The sequence below is a fragment of the Ictalurus furcatus genome, chromosome 27 (assembly GCF_023375685.1).
Source record: "Ictalurus furcatus strain D&B chromosome 27, Billie_1.0, whole genome shotgun sequence".
Taxonomy (NCBI): Eukaryota; Metazoa; Chordata; class Actinopteri; order Siluriformes; family Ictaluridae; genus Ictalurus; species Ictalurus furcatus.
This window is the reverse complement of record NC_071281.1, coordinates 841618-863909: the sequence shown is the minus strand read 5'-3', so window position 1 is coordinate 863909 and position 22292 is coordinate 841618. Positions and strand designations below refer to the sequence as shown.

Genomic DNA, 22292 nt, shown 5'->3' with positions numbered 1-22292 from the left:
TTCCAACTGCGTATTGTTGTTATTAGTTGTTGCTGTTGTAGTAGTAATAATATTTATTTAATAATAATAATAATATTATTATTATTATTCGTTGTGTATTGTTCGCCTTTTGGATTTGAGCGTTTTTAAACATGCACTTCCGGTGTCGTTGTGGTAAACGCACTAGTGTTCCGTCCTCGGCTCCAAGAGGACCTTTTTCATGATGAAATCTAATTTTGGATAACAGCACTATGGAAGCGTTTATCATTTCCTACGGCATTTTTTTCTTGTTTTGTCAAGACGAGAAGCACCTAAACATTTTAGAACGGCGTTTGGATGCGTTATAATCTTCCTGATATATAGATATATATTTTATAATCTATCTGCCATAACAATAATGGAAGGAGTGCTGTACAAGTGGACTAATTACATGACAGGTAACTTCATTATTATGGCAGGAGGAGGAGGTGGAGGAGGTGCTGGGCTGCACTCAATACCATTTCGAGTATTTATAAACAAATATTTATAAACAGCTAAAAAAAAAAAAAAAAAAAACTTCCTCGACTTATCAAAACATAGAGGAAAACACACCAGGGTTCGACACTGCATTACACAACTTAACTGCATTATTATTATTATTATTATTATTATTATTATTATTATTATTATTGTTGTTGTTGTTGTTGTTTGATTCTGTGTTGTAGGATGGCAGCCACGCTGGTTTGTGTTGAACAATGGAATCATTTCATATTACGACTCACAAGATAATGTGTGCAAAGGCAGCAAGGGCAGCATCAAGATGTCCGTGTGTGAAATTAAAGGTATGACACTTCATCAATTCTGGCTAATAACTATTCTGTCCTACCCGAACGAACCGTTTACGTTCATCTTAAAAGTGTAGCCTGTTAAGCAGAAGCTGGTTTGCTTCGGATGTTTAATTGACCTCTTCATTCCTGTAAACCAGTTCACCCCACTGATAATACCAGACTGGAGCTGATCATACCCGGGGAGCAGCATTTCTACGTGAAGGCCGTGAACGCAGCTGAGAGACAGAAATGGCTGGTCGCGCTAGGAAGCTCGAAGGCTGGGCTTGCAGACACAAGAACCAAAAAAGAGAGAGGTCTGAGATTCTCACCTGGCCAAGCCAGCTCTTTTCCATCTCTGTATGATTTGCCTCAGCTTGTTCTGTGGTGCCGTTACGTGCATGAGGTTAAACCAGCGTGGATTGTAAAACGAGACGTATATACTCATCTCTTGCAGAATTAACAGAGACCACCGAGTCTTTGAAAACCAAGATGTCCGAACTGCGTCTGTACTGCGACTTACTAATGCAGCAAGTTCACACCATTCAGGAGTCGGTGGAGCAGGAGGGAGACCATGCAGAGGTCAGTCACTGCACACCATACTGTTGCATTTCACTTAAAGCAAGACCTGAACGCTAACATTAACGTTCTATTGATTTGTTTAATGGAAAATTTATATTTGTGATACCGCTGTTTAAAAACTCGGGTCCATAAGTATCCGGATAATTCGTAATTTTACCTCCGTACAACACCACGATGGATTTGAAATCGGATTGAAGTGTAGACTTTCAGCTTTAATTCAAGGGGTTTGACAGAAATATTGCATTAACTGTTTAGGAACAGAGTCCCTCCATTTTCACAGGCTGAAAAGTAAATGGACAGACTAACAATTTATACATATAAGGATTGTTTTTAATACTTGGCTGCAAATCCTTTGCAGTCAATGACTGCCTGAAATCTGGAACCCATGGACATCACCAAATGCTGCGTTTCCTCCCTTGAGACGCTTTGCCAGACCTTTACTGCAGCCACCTTCAGTTGTTGCATGTTTGCGGGTCTTTCTGCTTTCAGTTTTGTCTTCAGTAAGTGAAAAGCATGCTCAGTTGGGTTGAGGTCAGGTGACTGACATGACCACTTAAGAACATTCCATTTCTTTGCCTTAAGAAGTTCTTGGGTTGCTTTCACGGTATGTTTTAGGTCATTATCCATCTGTTCTATGAAGCGCCGTCCTTTCAGTTTTGCAGGATTTGACTGAATCTGAGCAGAAAGCATAGCTCTATACACTTCAGAAATCATCCTGTTACTTCTATCAGCAGTCACATCATTAATAAACACCAGTGACCCAGTTCCATTGGCAGCCATACATGCCCATGCCATGAAACTGCTTTTGAGTCAGTTGTCCAATCATGTTTGAGCCTGTGAATATGGAGGGACTCTGGGGGTGGTGGGGGGGTTGTTAATGCAGTATTTTTGTTAAACCTCTTGAATTAAAACTGAAATCCGTTGTGGTGGTGTACAGAAGCAAAATTACAACAACAAAAAAAACACAAGGTCACTGTCCAAATACTTATGGACTAGACTGTATGAAATCTCGCAGAATTAATTTGCTTCATAAGTGCTATGCTTATAAGTTCTTGTTGATTTGGTTTGTTTTTTTTCAGACGAGGAATGAGGCGTCGTCTTTGTTGAGTGCCACGTGTAATACCTTCATTCAGACACTGGAGGAATGTATGAAGATTGCTAATTTGAAGTTCCAGACAGACATGCTGCAGTCGAGTCCTTCAGACCCGCTAATGTCACCTGTCTCCCCGTCTCCCGTCCAAATGGCCAGAGTGAGGATCGAATTTTACCTGCTATAAACATTAACTACAACAAAACTGAATACCTGCTTAGAGGTGTCAGTGTGTAGTGTGTAAAGTGCTTAAATGTGTTTTTGGTCGTGCTGTTTCAATACTTTCGGAGGAGACTGTAATTACATTACGTTATAATTCTCATCGTTTTATAAAAAAAACAAATGCTGGCTGTGTTCATACAGTGCTGTGAAAAAGTATTTGCTATTCTGATTCCTTCTGCTTTTGTGTATACCTCATACTAAACAGTTTTAGATCTTCATATGAAATACAACGTAAAACAAAGGCGATCTGAGTAAACACACAATACAGTTTTCATTTATTTATTTTTTTCATTGAAGCAAAAAAGTGAGCACCTGAACACCTATCACCCATGTGGAAAAACAAATTGCCTCCTTGGACTTAAAATCTTTTTGTTGCCGCCTTTAGCAGCAATAACTGCAACTGGAGATCAGGCTTTCACTTACGTCTAGAACTAGGACTTACTCCTATGCTTTGGATCATTGTCTTCCTGCATAATGCAGGATTTTCTGCTAGAGAGCAGAATTCATGTTTCACTCGGTTATCTCAAGTTGCCGATCCCCTGAAGCAGCAGAGCATCCTCACACCATCACACTGCCTCCACCATGCTAGACCGTAGGTATGAGGATCTTTTTGTGGAATTGTATTTGGTTTACGCCAGATGTAACGGGACACCTGTCTTCCAAACCGTTCCACTTTCGACTCATCAATCCACAGAACATTCTCCCAAAAGGTTTGAGGATCATCAAGGTGTGTTTTGGTGAAATTCAGACGAGCCTTAATGTTCTTCTGGGTTAACAGTGGTTTTCATCTCACCATTCTTCCATGGATGCCTTATTTGCCCAGTGTTTTTCTGATAGTGGAGTCATGAACACTGACCTGTATCGATGCAAGAGAGGCCTGTAGTTCGTTTGATGTTGTCCTTGGCTCTTTTGTGACTTCCTGGATGAGTCGTCGCTGTGCTCTTGGAGGAAGTTTGGAAGCTCTGACACTTCTGGGAAGGTTCATTACTGTGCTGAGTTTTTTCCATTTGGAGATAATGTCTCTCGCTGTGGTTCTTTGGAGTCCCAGAGCCTTTGAAATAGCTTTGTAACCCTTCCCAGACTGATGTACTTCAATCACCTTCTTCCTCATCATTTCTGGAATTTCTTTCAACTTCAGCATCGTGTGTTACTGGGTACTTCATGCTGTTGATATGAATGCAGTTTCCTAGATTTGGGGAATATGTAACTACAGGGGCAAATACATTTTCACACAGACCCAGCTGGTATTAGATAACTTTTTTTGCTTCAATAAATAGCACGATCATTTAAAAAAGTCAGGTTGCCTTTGTTTTATCTTAGATTTTATTTTATTTTCTGAAACAATTTAGTACGAGGTATACACAAAAATAGGAGAGGTCAGGATGGGGGCAAATACTTTTTCACAGCATTGTATGAACTCAACCAGCATTTGTTTTTTATACAGTTATACCATGTACTGCAATTACAGACCGCTCCAAAAGTATTGGAACAGCACGGGCAATTCTATTGTTCTCGCTATACATTGAAGACATTTGGGTTTGATATCAGAAGATGAATGTGAGATGATGGAGACGCATTTCAGCTTTCATTTCCTCATATTTACATCTAGATGTGATAAACAACTTGGGAAATGGCATGTTTTGTTTGAACCCACTCATTTTCTCAAGTGATCAAAAATATTGGAACACGCGACTGACGGGGGTTTCTTGCGGCCCAGGTGTGCCCCGTTAAACTGATTGTTTAAAGAATTAATAGCTCTGAATGTCTACTCTTGCTTTGAGCTGTGAAGACTGCATTTGTTGTTAAAAAGGATAAACCAACATGAAGGCCAGAGAGCTGTCTATGGGAGTAAAGCAAGCCATTTTGAAGGTGAGGAAAGAGGGAAAATTTAATAGAGCCATTGCACAAGCATTGGGCACAGCCAGTACAATAATTTGTAATGTCCTGAGGAAGAAAGAAACCTCTGGCATACTAACAACCAGACATGGAAGAGGTCAGCCAAGGACATCACCAACAATCTTTACAGGGCATGGGTGAAGGTATCACAATCCACCGTTCGATCTGCTCATGATCCAGAACATACGAGCTCATCTGTAAACCATGGTGGAGGTAGTGTCATGGCTTGGACTTGCATGGTTGCTTCTGGAACATTCTCACTAATCGTTATTGATGACGGAACTCATGATGGTAGCAGCAGAATGAATTCAGAAGTTTACAGAAACAATCTGTCTGTCAATTTACAGAGAATGTATAATACGAGGAAGATGTAAATATCAGGAAGTGAAGGCTGAAATTCTGATCTATCGTCTCGCGTTCATCTTTTAATCGCAAATCCACTTGTCTTCAGTGTATAGCGAAAACATTAGAATTGGCCTTGCTGTTCCAATACTTTCGGAGGGGACTGTACATTATGTAATCACTGTAAACGTTCATGTTTTTTCCTCTCATCTTGTAGATGAAGCGCTCCATCAGCCATCCAGGCACGTATAGCTATGACAGGTAACGGTATTCTGACATGTACACAATACGAGTTTATTTTGTGTGTCTCAGTGTGGCTACGTCCCTGGACACTCAAAATCCTGTCCCTTTTTTCTAGGCCAAGTGCGCTTATAGAACACAGATCATCACAGAGACGCACACGGACATGCTCGGATACAGAGGCTCTCAGTGACGGTGGTGCAGAGGAGATGGAGCGTGAGTCATGAACACACACACACACACACAACCACAGAGACTGCTAACTGCATGTCACTGAAAATACATACTCATTTGCAATCCCTATTTTGGGAACGCTTTATAATAACCATATTATAATATATAATATGTTCACCAGGCAGTTTTTTTTTCAGATGATATGGTAACTATTAACTCTCAGGATGTATTTATTGATAGAAACTTCAAAGCTCTTCTGTAAGTCGCTCTGGATAAGGGCGTCTGCCAAATGCCATAAATGTAAACGTACACTTTCCTAAAACCTGCTTACAGAACATTTCATTATGGGTAACCCAAAAACTAACAGTAAATGTCGTTTTTAATAATTCATATGCATTCAGATTCAAGACGGGTGTGTTTCCAAATTTCCCTTATTTCCGTTTCTCACCCCGAAGGTCCTGTGCTGTTGCCCAAAGCCAGTGTAAACGGTGACACCGCACCGGTAATCCCCGAAGAGATCGGCACGGGGACGTGTTTAATAATGGAGACGGACACTCCGGAGTCAGACTTGTCACTTTGAGCACAGATTTTTCGGGGTACTCGAGCAGGAGGAAACACGCTGATGTGCAGCTACTGTTTGCAGCGCCGCATTACTGATGTTTAGGAAGTATTATTTCCCTCGGTGAAGAATCCTGTTGCACTTTAATAAGAAAATGGCCGAAAACAAAGTTTGAACGTTTGTATTTTATTCATTTTTTTTTTTCCCTAGCATTTTAATTTGCTTTGTTTTGCAGGTAAATGTTGTTCGGTTTGTGATACACGAGCCCCTCGGTGAAGAGTATCGAAATCCACTGTGGATTTCACAAGTGACATGTAGCCTTTCGTGAAGAGAACCTTGATGAGTAAGGTTCTAGTTACAGTGCCAAGTGAGTGGCAATACTGTGAGTGTACTGACAGTAAAGGGTAATTCTACCCTCTTGTTTTTTCTTTTAAATTATTTTCAAAATGTCTGTATAATTAGCTGAGTGAGAGGTTAACACTGATGTACTAAAAACCTCTAAACTGTTCCACATACGAGTTACGCTAAGAGTTTAATCTTTGGTCATAGGTGCAGACCCAAACCATGCTTATGTAGCGTATAGATATCTAAATTACATTCTGCAGAAAGTATGGAGAAAAAAAATAAAGAAAGAAATCATTCGTAACATTTGCCACAATGAATCTGAACATATAGAATGACACGTGTATTTTTACACGTGATAACAAACAAGATGGCTTTCACTGCACTTTAGTCCCCGTCATAAGTGTTATTTTAAGAAAATGTTTCTGACTAAGCAAAAACAGAGCAAATTATACTGACATTTTGAAAAACAATGGAATTTCCCATTACATTAATGCTTCACTTTTGTTTTATTGTGCACTCGGCATGCTCCAGTGTTTACACAGTTATTATGCAAATACACACTTTTTTTTTTTTATTTATTAAGTTGCCAGATTTTACCAGTCATTATCCCTTTTATATATATATATATATATATATATATATATATATATATATATATATATATATATATATATATATATACATATATATATATATTTCCCCTATATATTTTTTGCCTTAAACCCGTATGGAGGAATTTGATGTGTTAATATATTTCATGTAGGGAAAAAAAATACATTGAAATTATACAGGTTTTTTTTTTTTTATTAATATTTTTCTCTATCTTGTACATGGCATTACTGCTGAACATTCTTCCTGCACATGTTTACCACAGATAGGGAAATCTAGCTTTAACTCTCTCATTACCCTGCTTTACATAGTCTGCTACCAAATTGACTTATTGGTTGATCATTTCTGGCTTCCCCAAAAGGTATTGTGGGTAAACTGTAATCTAACTAAGAGGGTTTTTTTTGTTTTGTTTTGTTTCGTTTTGTTTTTTTCTTCCAGGAGTTCTGGTTGATAGTTGCAAGAATGAACATTACAGAATGAATCTGTTTTCAGCTGAATCAGCCACTTTATGTAATGCTCAGCTCAAGCAGAACAGAAACAGGAAGATGCAACCCGATGTGCTCTTCCTTCCTCCAACATCTCTTTATTTTATGATTTTGTAATATCTAGTACAGCACTCTTACAACAGCTTCAAGAGAATAAAGTCGTTTTGAAGCATAATGTACTATTTCGGGATTTTTCCATTCGTTCCATCTTTTCTTTTCTTTTCTTTTTTTTTAGCATTCTCATAGATAAACTGATTAACGTGGTAAAAATGAGTCAAACAAAGCAGATAAATGAGTAAAGAATAAAACAGAAAGTGGGAAATGGTCAGAAATCGTGTTACTGTTACAAAGCTTACTTTCCAGTAACATCCGTAGTGTTTTATTCCTCTTATTCCTCTTATCACAGTAATTTTCCAGCACCATCCATCCATCTTCTACCGCTTACTCCTTTTCAGGGTCACGGGGAACCTGGAGCCAATCCCAGGGAAATTTACCAGCACTTTTTCTTTAATTAATCATTAATCAGCTTACTTTTTATGCATTTAATGTTGTTGAACATCTGCAAAGCAAGTCCGTTCCAGTTACTACCGACGTCATAGCAGCTATAAACAATCGTTTACTCACCCTCCTGTCACTTTGACACCGCAGGCCCCGTCCAGAAATGTTAAATAAACACCCTTCTTCACTTTTTCAATGATTAAAGGCATTTTTTATAACCATTTATGTGGAGAGTTCACCATATAAGTCCCTGTGTAAGTGGATACTGTAGAAGCGATAAGGTGTTAGAACGAGCGTGTTAGTATAAACCTGTATAGCTGGAATTATTGTCCGAGCTGCTGTTATAGAAAATCAAATCAACCCCTTCGGACCAATCAGAAGCTAGAATTGTGATTTAACAGCACTGCGATGTAAAACTGATTCGCAGTAGCCCAAGGCAGCTTTTAAAGAGATAACCTTATCTTATACTAGAATACATCGAAATCAGCATCGCATCAAAAATATGAGTGTTCCTCTGTGAAGTCCCAGCTGTGTGTTTGGAGCACAGCAAGGCTAATGACTGTCCAACCTGGCTGATGTTTACCTTCTGTCATCTGTATTTGCCACATCTGATTTTCATTAGAAGCACACTCTCGGGCAGGTGGATGATTTCTCCGGAGAGTGATTAGTGCCATGTGCTGGGTTGTGTTTTCACACGGCGCCGCGCGGAGGGAGAAAACAGGTGCCAATGAAGCGTGGCCGTAGGGCTCGTGTCTTTCCCAGATGGAGATCCAGTGCTCACAGAGCCGCTGTAGCCAAGCTGGGAATTCTGAGTTCTACCTCCATCCAAATGGTTCAGAAATCCAACAATGGCACAGCAAAAGATTTTGTGTTCGTGTGAATTATAAATCAAACGAGCAGCAGCTTGTACAGACACACTCGCAGAGACACAAGCTCTCGATTAAAAAACTCTCCAACGCCCTTTCATCATATCTCACGAATGAATAACGAATAGATGTTCACGTGTTGAAGGTCCGAGATCAAAAAATGCACACAAAACAGGCGAGTGTAAACCTCACTGATGAGAAACCACAGCACGGGAGGAAAACTGACCCTGCGAGACACATTTGCAGAATCTTACAGCCAGTTTGGTGCAGATGACAGTCTCTTTACGGTTTGTAACGTCAACGATTTTATATAGAGCGCAGAACTATCTTTACAGGACACAGTTGTGCTTTTACAGATATCCCAGCAGACACGTAACGCTTTTATGTGCCTGTATTCGTTCATCAAATGACCAAACTAACTATAAAAATCGCCATTTTAGTCGAAAATACAACATTATGTTAAAATGGGCGTGTTCAATATTGGTTGTTTTGGGTTTGGTGCTGATATTTTTTATAAATTAGTATCGCCCTGCTCTGTTGAAGTAGTAAATAGTAAAGTTTTCCTGACCCTTTTACTGTTGTACCAAGATTTTGTAGGCGTGAACGTTCTGGGTTTATTTTTTCCTCACACAAAAGCCAATCGTTTTCCCTTTCAGTGAGAGATGATCCGGTACAGAGACATTACAGAACACAATCCCCTAGAATCTTTTCGTGCGTGTGATTTCCTCTTGACCGTCAGCATTGGCCAACACTTAGCACTTTGCTAGCAGACGTATTTGCCATGGTAGCAGAAAATTAGCGTGTAATCTTGGTCATTTGTCTATTTTAATAAATAAATGAACATTGATAATGTTACATAACTCGCTACTACTGACTTCGTTAATTTTTCTCACTATGTACCGAAGGCTTCATCTCTGATATATAGTCATGATGATTTCATCTGCTTTGCACTTATAATGGTATCAGGACAGGCCGAGCGAACGCACGTGTTTGATCAAAAGAGAAGAAAGACTGAAACATTGACAGTAGCTATACAGTCATTTTTTGATGCAGTCTAGTGTTATACAGGTTTGAACACGTTATTTGAGTGCAGAAAAATGACAGAAATTCTTTATAATTCAGTTGATGAAAAGTAACAGATGCCTGCTAACGCCACCTGGACCTATAAACAAGCTGCATTAACAGACCATTAAATAAATAAATAAATAATTGATGCAAATGTACGCAGTGGAGGTGGACCGATCTCGCGTTCTGATACAATACCAGCGTCAAAGGTCAAAGATCTCGCTGGTTCTTGGTACCAGCTCTCGGAAATCTGCAAGTTCTTCGTCAGTCGAGGATTTCAGGCAGATATCTGCCCTGATCAGGTCCGTGCATCCGTAGCATGTACATAAACATACATAAACGTAGCGTTTACCCAGCAAAGCGTAATAATCTGTACTATCAACCTTTTCAGATCTGTATTATTTGACCAGTCTCATACTAGTGTGTTAAAAAAGTGAATAAAATAGTTGATGGGATTTGTGTCTGCTGTGTGACTAACGGAAACGTGCAAGGCGTGCGTGTCGTGCCATTTAAAGGAGCGTGCAGTGACGGGAGTTGATGACGGGAAGGTCTGTCTTTACGGGTTCTGAGTAATCGGGCACGTAATGAAGTACATCATGATGAGGAGAGTCTGCAGCAGGGGAATCCATGACAGGAAGTGGTGAAGGGTCATCGGAAGAAAGATAGGGGGAGGAGCTTCCGTTTTGCTCTTTGGTAGCAGACTTCCTCTCTTCTTCCACTTCTCTTATTTGATCTGGTGAGAACGAGAATTCCAAAATGTTTTTTGGCCAAACGACCCCTGAATTTTCTGCAACCCCAAGCCTTGACCACCCTATATATATATATATATATATATTAAATTCCAGATTTATAATATAAGACCACTGTAATATTTGAACATTTTATCATTAACGTACTGTATGTATGCGTATGGTCAGTGACTAAAAGGCCCGACCCTGCTTAGCTTCTGAGATCAGACCAGATCGGATGTTCTCAGAGTCGTATGGCCGTAAGCAGGAAAGATATTTGCTGTGTATGTTTAGTCTTGTGGTTTTGTCTCGTAGTTGCCGAGGTTAGGCGATCACACTTTTACGCGTGGGCTGGAACAATTTTTACTCTTTTTTTAAATTTTTTTTTTTAACATCTCTAACTAATCATAGAGAAAAACAAACATACCGTCTGTGGCTTGTGTCACCTCCTTATGGTCATCTCTGTACACACAAGTATCTTCCCCTTTGCCCATGATCTGCTCCTCAGACAGCTCGAGGTTCTGGAGCAGGAAGTAGGTGGTCATCAGACCTTTGCCCTTCACCTGGATTTCACCTCTTTCACGAATCTCAAACTGCTTATCCTTCAGAACACTTACACGAAACACATCCAGATTACAGGTGAGACACTGCAGGACATTAGATGGAAATCCTGTGTGTGTGTGTGTGTGTGTGTGTGTGTGTGTGTGTGTGAGAGAGAGAGAGAGAGAGAGAGAGAGAGAGCGCGAGAGCTGAATCCAAATTTCGTTCAGCTCTGGACAAAAAAAAGAAAACCATATTATTATTATTATTATTATTATTATTATTATTATTAGTAGTAGTAGTAGTAGTAGTATTCTGATACTAATTATTATTATTATTATTATTATTATTATTATTACTAAAACTATTTTGTTTATTGAGGCATTATTTAAAAAATAATTAATTCTTAATTTATAAATGAATTATTAGTCTGTGCTTCAGGTAGTGAATCAAACATGTAGTGGAAAAGTCCTTGGGTGAAAGAGTGTCACTTTTTCCAGTAAGATTTTTTTTATTATGATTATTTTTTGGGGGCGATTATTACAATATTTCTGGACAAAAAAAGAAAGCCATAAACTCACTAATACGTGATTCCTTTTTAACTCCTGACAAATTTGCGACCTCGTACATTTCTTATTAGTCACAGTATAGTCACACGTTCCTGTGCATTATTTTGCAGTGCTTATGTCCGACTCGTGGATTTCGGCATGTACGGTACCTGTAGGTGAAAGGACTCAGGTGGATATGGTCAGGGACTCCATGACTCTCCATTCGGGATGCGGTATTGACCGTGTCTCCGAACAAACAGTAGCGAGGCATTTTTTCACCGACGACACCAGCAAGCACAGGCCCAGTGTGTAGACCTACTCTGATCTGAAACACACACACACACACACACACACACACAGAGCACATGCGGATTCGTGAAAAACACGTTGATAAACACAGCTGCGAAATCTGCCCCATGACCACAGTGGAACACAGATAAGCTCCAGCACCTGTATTGGCTGTCCTGTGATAGGGTTCTTCACCTCCCTGGCAGAAATCCTCATGCCCAAGGCGAAGTTCGCCACACGCTCAGCGTGTGTGTCCTTGGGAATGGGCACGCCACCGACCACCATATAAGCATCGCCAATCGTCTCCACCTGCAACGGAGCACATGATTTCAGGGGAAAGAAATCACTGTAGATGTTTTTAAAGTGCCCTGGGGTTCATTATTATCACATTAATAAAAGCATCACTCCACATCATGATCAGGACACGTCCTTTGAGGAAAAAAAAATGTTCTGAAAGATTTTTCTAGCTATTTCTCTGATGTGATCCTTAATGCACTCAAATTACATACAATAACGTTTGCTCCTAAACAGCAAGAGAGTGAAGGATGATCAGCGGACATGGTTGGGTCTTCTTCTCACCTTGTAGACATCGTGGACATTAGTGAGGCGGTCGAACTTGGAGTACATGGCGTTAAGCATGTTGACGATCTGGATGGGCTCACAGGCTGCGCAGATGTTCGTGAAGGTGACCACATCACTGAAGAGTATAGTGCACACCTCAAACTCACCTGATGAGACACCACAGAGGAAAAAGAGATGCAGTAATTAACGCAATTAAATTAGCCTGAGCTGCCACGGCAGTGCATTGTTGTGTGCTAAATCTTGAAGGTTGTTTAGGTACGGCATTTCAGCGTGTTTCTTCCTGCACTGTAAACCATATGAATTTATCAGTTTGATTTGGTTTTGTTGTTAAAGTCTACATGATTCCTACAGAAAAACTGCGTCTACAATTTGTGGAACGATTTCAGAATAATGTTCCTCAACGTAAAATGGTGAAGACTGTGACTATCTCATCATCTACAGCGCGTAATGTCATCAAAAGATTCCGAGAATCTGGAGAAGTCTGTGCACGAGGGACGAGAGTGAAAATCAATACTGATTTTACAGATCTTTACAGATCTTCGCGCCCTCAGGAGCCACTGCATTAAAAACAGGCCTGATTCCTTAATGGAAATCACTGCATGGGCTCAGAAACACCTCCAGAACTCATCGTCTGTGAACACAGTTCTCCGTGCCGTCCACAAACGCCGGTTAAAGCTCTATCATGCAAAGAAGAAGCCATATGTGAACATGATCCAGGAACACCGCCGTCTTCTCAGGGACAAAGCTCATTTAAAATGGACCGAGGCGACGTGGAAAACTGTTCTGTGGTCAGACGAATCCAAACCTGAAATTCTGTTTGGAAACCCTGGACGCCGCGTTCTCTAAACTAAAGAGGACTGAAGGGGAGAGGGACCGTCCGGCTTTTTATCAGCGCTCAGTTCAAAAGCCTGCGTCTCTGATGGTATGGGGTGCGTTAGTGCGTATGGAATGGGGAGCTCGCACGTCTGGACAGGCAACATCAGTGCTGAAAGGTTTATACAGGTTTTAGAGCAACATCTGCTTCCATCCAGAATCCATCCCATCTCTACTTCTGAGAGACTCCGCCTCTCTAAGATCCTCTTTTTATACCCAATCATCTTACTGACCTGTTGCCAAATAACCTAATTAGTTGCAAAATGTTACCTCCAGTTGTTTCTTTTTACTAACACTTACTTTCGCAGCCTTTTGTTTCCCCCGTCCCAACTTTTTGACACGTGTTACGGCCATCAAATTCAAAATTACCTCATTTTTTACCTCATTAAAATGCCCCATTTCCTCAGTTTAAACATTTGATGTGTTTTCTATGGTCTGTTGTGAATAACACACGGGTTTAACGGATTTGCAAATCATTGCGTTCTGTTTTTATTTACATTTCACACAGCGTCCCAACATTTTTGGAATTGGGGTTGTAATTGCTAAATGTATGCAGTTAGTTTTTCCCAGTTTAGCAGTAGCCAACGTCAACCTGCTGTCTGTGGTTCCTCGATTGCACTTCACCAATCTACTAGAGTGAAAGTGGAGAGCACTAACTGATCTGTTCTGTATACACGAGATACTCCAGACAGATATATATGTATATCTCGCGGCTACGGGGAATGTCTCAGTCCATGTCGTCCTTTACCTGCCTCCACCTTCTTGCCCTCTTTGAGCTGTATAGCGACATGATGTGGCAGCATGGCGTACAACAGTGTCTCGGTCTTCTTCTTCTCAATTTCCAGGTGGCGGGAGAGAATGCGCAGCTCCTCCTTCTTACGCTCGAGCTGGTTGGAGAGCTCGATCTCGGCCAGCCGCTGCTGGTTGAGCAGGATGAGGTCACGCGTGGTGTCGTGCTGAGCGATGTCGGCCAGGTGCAGGCCGCGCTCCTCCAGTTCCTGCAGACTGCGCAGCTTAGGAGAGCAGAGATATACCATACACTGCAGAGACTCCATCCATACCATCTGACCTAAAATGCACATGATCAGCAAATACATTGCATTACACAAGAGATTTATCCTGCTCTCTAATGGAACAACGCTGTGAGGTTCACTGACTTCCTTTCTCTAACACAACTCTGAAACGTAAAGAGCTGTATGGGTTTCCTCGTACCTCTCAAAAACATCCAGATAGCTGGATTTGCTGAGCTGGGTGTGAATGTACTGTAAGTGTGCGAGGTGCAGTGTGATAGACCGCTGTCTCATACAGGATGCGTCCCTGCCTTGGATAAAGTGTTTACTCAGGATGAATGAATGACTACTTGTCAATAATACCTCGTAATTTGAGCATAGACTGGTTTTGGAATCGTTGTGGAAGCATCTCCTTTTTAGTCTTCAGTACAAACTGGCTGTTGATGAACTTCTTGATGCTGTAGATGTTGAGTGTTACTTCAGGATGGACCACGCTGAAGCATTCGTCCAGACGGATCCCTGCCTGTTGCAGCCCTGGCACGAACTTCTGTATGTTCACGCCAGTCTGTTTTACAATCAGCTGCACACACACACACACACACACACACACACACACACACAGTAGCAGTAATGTCATGGCATGGTGGCTCTTCACTCTATTTGCATATGGACCTGAGGAACTGATTGTTGTTGAGAGTTATGGAGAGGTTGTGTTGTGTTAGCTAAAAGTTATTTTTTCCACATGAATAAACTGTATACTGATATATGATATGTATATAATATAGTACAGTATGTCACAAAAGTGAGTACACCCCTCACATGTTTGTAAATATTCGATGATATCTTTTCATGTGACGACACTGAAGAAATGACACTTTGCTACAATGTAAAGTAGTGAGTGTTCAGCTTGTGGAACAGTGTAAATTTGCTGTCCCCTCAAAATAACTCAACACACAGCCATTAATGTCTAAACTGCTGGCAACAAAAGTGAGTACACCCCTAAGTGAAAATGTCCAAATTGGGCCCAATTAGCCATTTTCCCTCCCTGGTGTCATGTGACTTGTTAGTGTTACAAGGTCTCAGGTGTGAATGGGGAGCAGGTGTGTTAAATTTGGTGTCATCGCTCTCACACTCCCTCATACTGGTCACTGGAAGTTCAACATGGCACCTCATGGCAAAGAACTCTCTGAGGATCTGAAAAAAGAATTGTTGCTCTACATAAAGATGGCCTAGGCTATAAGAAGATTGCCAAGACCCTGACACTGAGCTGCAGCACGGTGGCCAAGACCATACAGCGGTTTAACAGGACAGGTTCCACTCAGAACAGGCCTCGCCATGGTCCACCAGAGAAGTTGAGTGCACGTGCTCAGCGTCATATCCAGAGGTTGTGTTTGGGAAATAGAAGTACGAGTGCTGCCAGCAATGCTGCAGAGGTTGAAGGGGTGGGGGGTCAGCCCATCAGAGTATTTCAGAACTATAGACTGTGACGCTTTGTGCTTGTGTGGATCTTAATAAGGAAATCTAAAACCAAAAAAAAAATCCCACTCGTTGACATGATGCGTATTCACCAAAAAAAAAAGAAAGAAAAAAAGAAAGGCCTACATCTTGGTCAAACACGATATGAAAGGGGAAAGCATTGCAGAAGGATCTCTCATCAATCCACAGTCTCTTCGGGTAGCTGGGGCAGAACGCGTGAAGGATGCTCTCTGGAATGGAAAGATAAAAGATCTGTATTACGTGGTGTGTTTAAACAAATGCATGCAATTATGACACACACACACACATATTCTATGTGCTTCAGAACCAGAATATAATACAATGTTTAGAATGTACAGGACTTGAAACTTTATTTTAATTTGGCACTAAAATGCATCATTTTATATTGGGAAGACAGCGCAGGTTTAGAATTTAGAGTAACGCACTATAATACTGTCCGTCAGATGTTCACTCTTAAATTGTTGTGGAAATATTGTGCCGTGTGACACACCTGACTACTCCGACAGGTAGTCCTACCTGACTCAACCATGTCCACGACCGCTCTCTGCTCTCGACCGTCATCTTCTTTAGCTTGGGTTTCATCCTTTATCCTCTCGCTGGTTTGTGTCATGAGGAAAATGACATGCTCCCTCTTTCCCGTGCGCTCCGCCTCCTCCGGCTGCTCGAGGATGCTCATGGTCACGTTACTGCCGAAGAAATCCTTCGACACTGCTTCAATTATGCCTGTGGTGTAGTCATGGAAACAGAAGAGAAAGAATAAATGTTTCTTCAGCTTTTTGGACTTGGCCACTATGGTTAATGGGAAAGTCAGACAGCAGTTATCTCAGACACTGGCGGTGATTAGTTCTGATCTAGTCTGTGCGGTCTGTACCAGGAACTATGTGGTGCAGTCCTTTCCTGTCTGAGTAATAGTGGAGAAGGGTCCTGCCGTCATGTGTTCGCTCCACACGGAAAGAAGGAGCGTTCATCTCCTGAGGAAGAAGAGTAGTCTGTAAAAGCGCTCTACGATGGAGCTTCTTAAGTTTCATGTACGGATTAACACACAGCTGGCCATACTCATACTCTTGATCCATTCCTATAACAGTATGTTGTACTTTTTATCCGTTTATAGTTACATTTACATTTCAGAACATCTGTGAAATAAGTACATGTCATCACTTCCGCTATATTCGTCGTTCTTTAAAGATCCTCTATTTTCTCTCTCTCTCTCGTCCCTGTGAATTAGCGGTTACTATGGAAACACTAACATTTTAGAACCTGTGCGTTAATATAAACCTGCACTATTATCAGAGCTGCTGTTCTAGAAAACGCATCAACACCTTCTGTCCAATCGGGTTCAAGAATTCACCAGTGTCGTGTTAGAATACTGTTTAAACACCTTCATGCTATGAACAAACAAACAAACAAACAAACAAACAAACCTGTATTTAACCAAGAATTTCAGACATAACTTGTGGAAGTAAATACTGGAATCATGATAATGAATTAATCTAGCAGATAGCAGATGATGAGAAACTAGAAGACATCTGTTCATACAGTGCTTTTTTACAATGAACTTACTTAAATGACGTAAAACTACATTTTACCAACAGTTGGTGTTCTCTATGAGTAATATACTGCACACTGTAGTGGCAGAAAATAAAATACAATGAGAGTCTTGGCCTGAGGCTTGTACTAAGTCAAGCAGTCACTAAGATGGAGAAGGAGAAGGAGAAGGAGAAGAAGAGGAAGAAGGAGAAGAAGGAGAAGAAGGAGAAGAAGGAGAAGAAGAAGGAGAAGAAGAAGAAGAAGGAGAAGGAGAAGGAGAAGGAGAAGAAGGAGAAGAAGAAGAAGAAGAAGAAGGAGAAGAAGAAGGAGAAGAAGGAGAAGAAGAAGGAGAAGAAGAAGAAGAAGAAGGAGAAGAAGAAGAAGGAGAAGAAGAAGAAGGAGAAGAAGAAGAAGAAGAAGGAGAAGAAGAAGGAGATGAAGGAGATGAAGGAGAAGAAGGAGAAGAAGAAGGCGATGAAGGAGATGAAGGAGAATAAGCAGAAGAAGAAGAAGAAGAAGGAGGAGGGGAAGAGGAAGAAGAAGGAGAAGAAGAAGGAGAAGAAGGAGAAGAAGAAGAAGAAGGAGAAGAAGAAGGAGGAGAAGAGGAAGAAGAAGAAGGAGAAGAAGAAGGAGGAGAAGAGGAAGAAGAAGAAGGAGAAGAAGAAGGAGATGAAGTAGAAGAAGGAGAAGGAGGAGGAGGAGGAGGAGAAGAAGAAGAAGGAGGAGGAGAAGAAGAAGAAGAAGGAGGAGAAGAAGAAGAAGAAGGAGAAGAAGAAGAAGAAGAAGGAGAAGAAGAAAAAGAAGAAGAAGAAGAGGAAGAAGGAGGAGAAGAAGAAGAAGAAGGAGAAGAAGAAGGAGATGAAGGAGAAGAAGGAGAAGGAGGAGGAGAAGAAGAAGAAGAAGGAGGAGAAGAAGAAGAAGACAGGTAACAGAAGGCAATAGCACCAAATCAGACCTGATAAGATAGCGCCAGGTAACTATGGAGGGCATCAAGGTTTTCAATGAATTCAATCAAATTTCCACCGAGTGTGCGCAGCATGGCGTCATAGCCCGACATCTTACAAAAGCTGAAGAAATATTCTCCAAACAACTTCAGCACCACCTCGGAAGAAACATCTAGAAGTTGAAACACAAGGGACAAAACATTTCAGTTACACTGTCTATCAGTTCCAGGAGCTCAGGAGTTTGACCTCTCCAAAGGTTCACACCTGTCCTTGTCCACACGCTTCCAGGGACAAGACTCGCGTCCCGAATGGCGTCCTGTGCGACACGCTGGTCTCAGCGGACAGCCTTCACGGGGACATTGTTAACACCGTCTCTAAAATCAGTCTCCAAGGCCAGCGCACATACAGAGACTGCCCACAAACAGCTGAAAACCTTTGGCTACCTTTATGTTTCCTGTTTTTAAAAAAAAATATCTTTATCCCTGTCTGAGTTTATCAATGCTGCGTGTGACCCTGGACTCATACAGAGCATTTCAACAGGAACTCAGCACTCTTATGAAACAGATGATGTTGGTGAGCGGAAGAAGGTGAATTTCAGTTGAGAAAAAGAAACAAAACTTTGATAAGAGCAGAAACGCATTCACTACATCGTATTGTAAACCCCAGCCTTGCTGCAAAAAGCTAAGTAGCTTAGGTACATGATTAAAATTTCTCTCACCCAGCATTTTGCAAGCCTCTTGCACCAGACGAATAGTGATGATATCATCGTAAATTTCATACGTCATAAAGGTGTCTTGGACTTCTGCCAGTAACCTGAGGAAATATGACTTTAGCCAGAAAGAGCAGAACAAATCACTCCAAAGCGGCTTTCATAAAGTCTTTCCCCACGTACCTGAGCTGCTCCCACGTCTCTTCTCCAAACCTCTCGACCACTAACGTCCTCAAACACGTGTTAATGAAGCCGTACTGTCAGGACAGAGAACATACGGATGGCCAAAAGAACACCATAACTCATTGTGCATGAACGCATACCATCGTACTGCCTTCGGATTGGGACGCGACCATGGAATATCACACACACACACACACACACACACATTAACTACACGAGATATTAATCATTTCACAGACACACAGATCTAAAAACCCTGATATAAATAAATAACTGGTTTATCAGAACTGATCCAGTATTCACATGTTAAATAAGTGAAATATAAACTGTATGATTCATTTCAATAGTCATCGTGGTATAGTGCAGGGCAACACACTGGCCATTTATTTGCACTCAGTTTTACGTGAAAATACGTATTTTTACTCCGTAATTAGAAACCCAGTGAGTGTGTTCTTACCATTCTGGAGGTTCTGATGTGAACGTAGCTGCTGCTGCTGTCACTGCGCTGAAGGATGGAGTCTGCAGATGGGTTCACTTTCAGGCCAGGTTCACTCACATGGACCCTTCATTAACAAATCAAACTCCTCCTTCCAGCTCTTACTCACACACACACCCACACACACACACACTCACACACACACACACACACTGTAATTACTGCTCTGAGAAAGAAATTGAGAGAGAGTTGTGTAATTAAACATTTATTATTGTTATTATTTCAATACTTCAGTACATTGCAGTTACGCCCTTGATTCTCTCGCACTCTCTCTCTTTCTCTCTCTCTTTCTCTCTCTCTTTCTCTCGCACTCTCTCTCTCGCTCTCTCTCTGATATTTTTCATCTCAAGGTTCTAAGAACTTTTCCTCCATAGAATTGTCACTCATTTGATGTTTTAAACCAGAACATCTTGACACCAACAATCACAGAGAGTCTGAGATCGCATTTTTCCTCCATTTTTGATGTTTCGTTTGTACATTTACTGAAGCCATTGACCTGTATCAGCATGATTTTATGCATGTTTTTATGCAATTTGATATATATATAAAATATTTAAGGGGCGCACGGTGGCTTAGCGCGTTCGCCTCACACCTCCAGGGTCGGGGGATCGATTCCCGCCGTGGCCCTGTGTGTGTGGAGTCTGCATGTTCTCCCCGTGCTGCGGGGGTTTCCTCCAGGTACTCCGGTTTCCTCCCCAAACACATGCATGGTAGACTGATTGGCGTGTCCAAAGTGTCCGTAGTGTATGAATGGGTGTGTGAGTGTGTATGTGATTGTGCCCTGCGATGGATTGGCACCCTGTCCAGGGTGTACCCCGCCTTGTGCCCCATGCTCCCTGGGATATATATATATATATAACAAAATGTATATATATATGTAACAAAAACGTTTGGACATCAGAGATTAAATTCTTGCCACGTTAATAATATTCCTACATCCGTTTCACTTCTGTTTTCACTTGCTTTCCATTTCTGAAACCTTTAACGAGGAATATGAGTTCTGTATTCAGTCTATATGTTTGTGTGGGTATGTTTATCCAGGGCTTTAGGCCATATTGTAATTTGATTATTATACTCAATAAGTTAGATTTTCCAAAAATATTGGTTTTGTAATCTTTTTGTTTTACTTTTCTGTTTACGCTGCTTCAGGGGAAAGTCCTTACAGGTCCAGAGGTCACTTGTCAGCTACCCCATGAAGGTGAAAGGTGTTGTTTTTCTACCTGCACGTCAGTGTTAGTCTGCCTGGCACGCATATTTACAATTTGTGAAAATAAATAAATAAACAAACAAATAATTAAATAAAAACCTGGAAACTAACGAGAAATTTATGTCTCACAAAATTCCCAGATTTGATGAGAACTCGTACTTGTGTTCCGTAAAGAAGAACACTTTGGCTCTAAAGTCATGTGTCAGGTGTCCGGTGTCCTATTCCTCTGATAACCCTGCTATAACGTTGGGTATAAAAGCTGAACGTGTTGACGGTCATAACTTTTACATCTCCTGACTGACTCACACACAGAAAAACACAACAAGCTAAGTGTTCTGTTCTTCTCTTCAGTTTATTCCTACTACAAAAGTAATATTCTATCTCGTATATTAACAAAGCAACATACGAACATCTCCACATCACACAGATGCTCTGTGAAAGCTCGTTATGGAGCACGGGTTACCAGGAGCACATTCAGCTATTAGAGAGCCACTCAAGGGGCACGGTCCTGCGTGATCTCGCGTCAGACCACGAGCACACTACACACCAGAGTGTCCACTTCTGTACCCAACAAAGAATACGTGTCTACACGCGCTGGTTAGATCACAGCCAGCCTTCTGACATCCATCGTACAGGACGGAGAACAATAACAACCGCACGATTCTGTCACAATCCGGAACGAGCCTGATATTACCCGTCACCATCTCGACACAAGGATGGCGTTTATTTCCTGTGCTCTCCAACGTCTCACCGGCTGTTAATCCTCCAGAGGACGCGGGTTTCTACTAAACAACAAACAGCGACGAACCCGGGCATTTCTCCCCAGAGGATAAGAGTAGACAACCTGCTCTTGTACTCTGTATGCTATAATGAAAGACTAAAAATGTCCCTCGTGCTAGTGGACAAGAGAGGGAAAGGAAAGAAACTGGAAATACGTGATGAATGAATGTGTATGTTACTGTACAGGTCAGAGTTCCCAACACGGTTACTGTCAACAATGCACTTTTATTCAGTCCATCCACATAGTTATTAAATTTACAGTCAGTGACAACATCTATTTGGCACGCATGTTGAAGTTTGTCCACTGTTTATCTGTCTTCATTAAAAAAAAAAAAGGGAAAAAAAAAAGCTCTTGAACTTGTTTGTTCGTGCTACACTGCGAAACCGGATCAGTTCATTTAACTCAAAACGTTCGAGGAAACTAATTACCTCAAAATTTATAAGTTGATAAATCAATTTCCTTAAGGCGAAAACACTTAAATAGAACAAAAATGTATTTTAAATGAGAAAGTTTGAGTGAAGTTTTTGTTATATTTAAGTGTATTCGGCTTTATTTTGCTTGTTTGAGAATTATTGTCCCCAAAAGAACACAAGGCTGGGAGAGTGAGGAGAGAGAAACGTGATA

The 22292-nt window shown here is 41.1% G+C and overlaps 2 protein-coding genes across 2 annotated transcripts; one reads left to right on the top strand and one right to left on the bottom strand.

Moving 5' to 3' along the window:
- Positions 1-13: 13 nt before the first annotated feature.
- On the top strand, positions 14-6583 carry plekha3 (pleckstrin homology domain containing, family A (phosphoinositide binding specific) member 3). The gene is made up of 8 exons (XM_053616442.1): positions 14-416; positions 684-800; positions 944-1099; positions 1240-1364; positions 2444-2614; positions 5132-5175; positions 5273-5370; positions 5784-6583. The coding sequence occupies exons 1-8, from the start codon at positions 377-379 to the stop codon at positions 5906-5908; spliced, it is 876 nt and encodes a 291-aa protein (XP_053472417.1). The 5' UTR covers positions 14-376; the 3' UTR covers positions 5909-6583.
- A 2995-nt stretch (positions 6584-9578) lies between these two features.
- Positions 9579-21591, bottom strand: gucy1b2 (guanylate cyclase 1, soluble, beta 2). The gene is given in 15 exon segments (XM_053616465.1): positions 9579-10488; positions 10911-11095; positions 11742-11896; positions 12022-12168; positions 12439-12587; positions 14063-14383; positions 14688-14904; positions 15927-16112; positions 16300-16544; positions 16693-16792; positions 18304-18464; positions 19011-19105; positions 19185-19258; positions 19642-19703; positions 21582-21591. Coding segments are annotated over 15 exon segments (2331 nt in total). The 3' UTR covers positions 9579-10264.
- Positions 21592-22292: the final 701 nt, after the last annotated feature.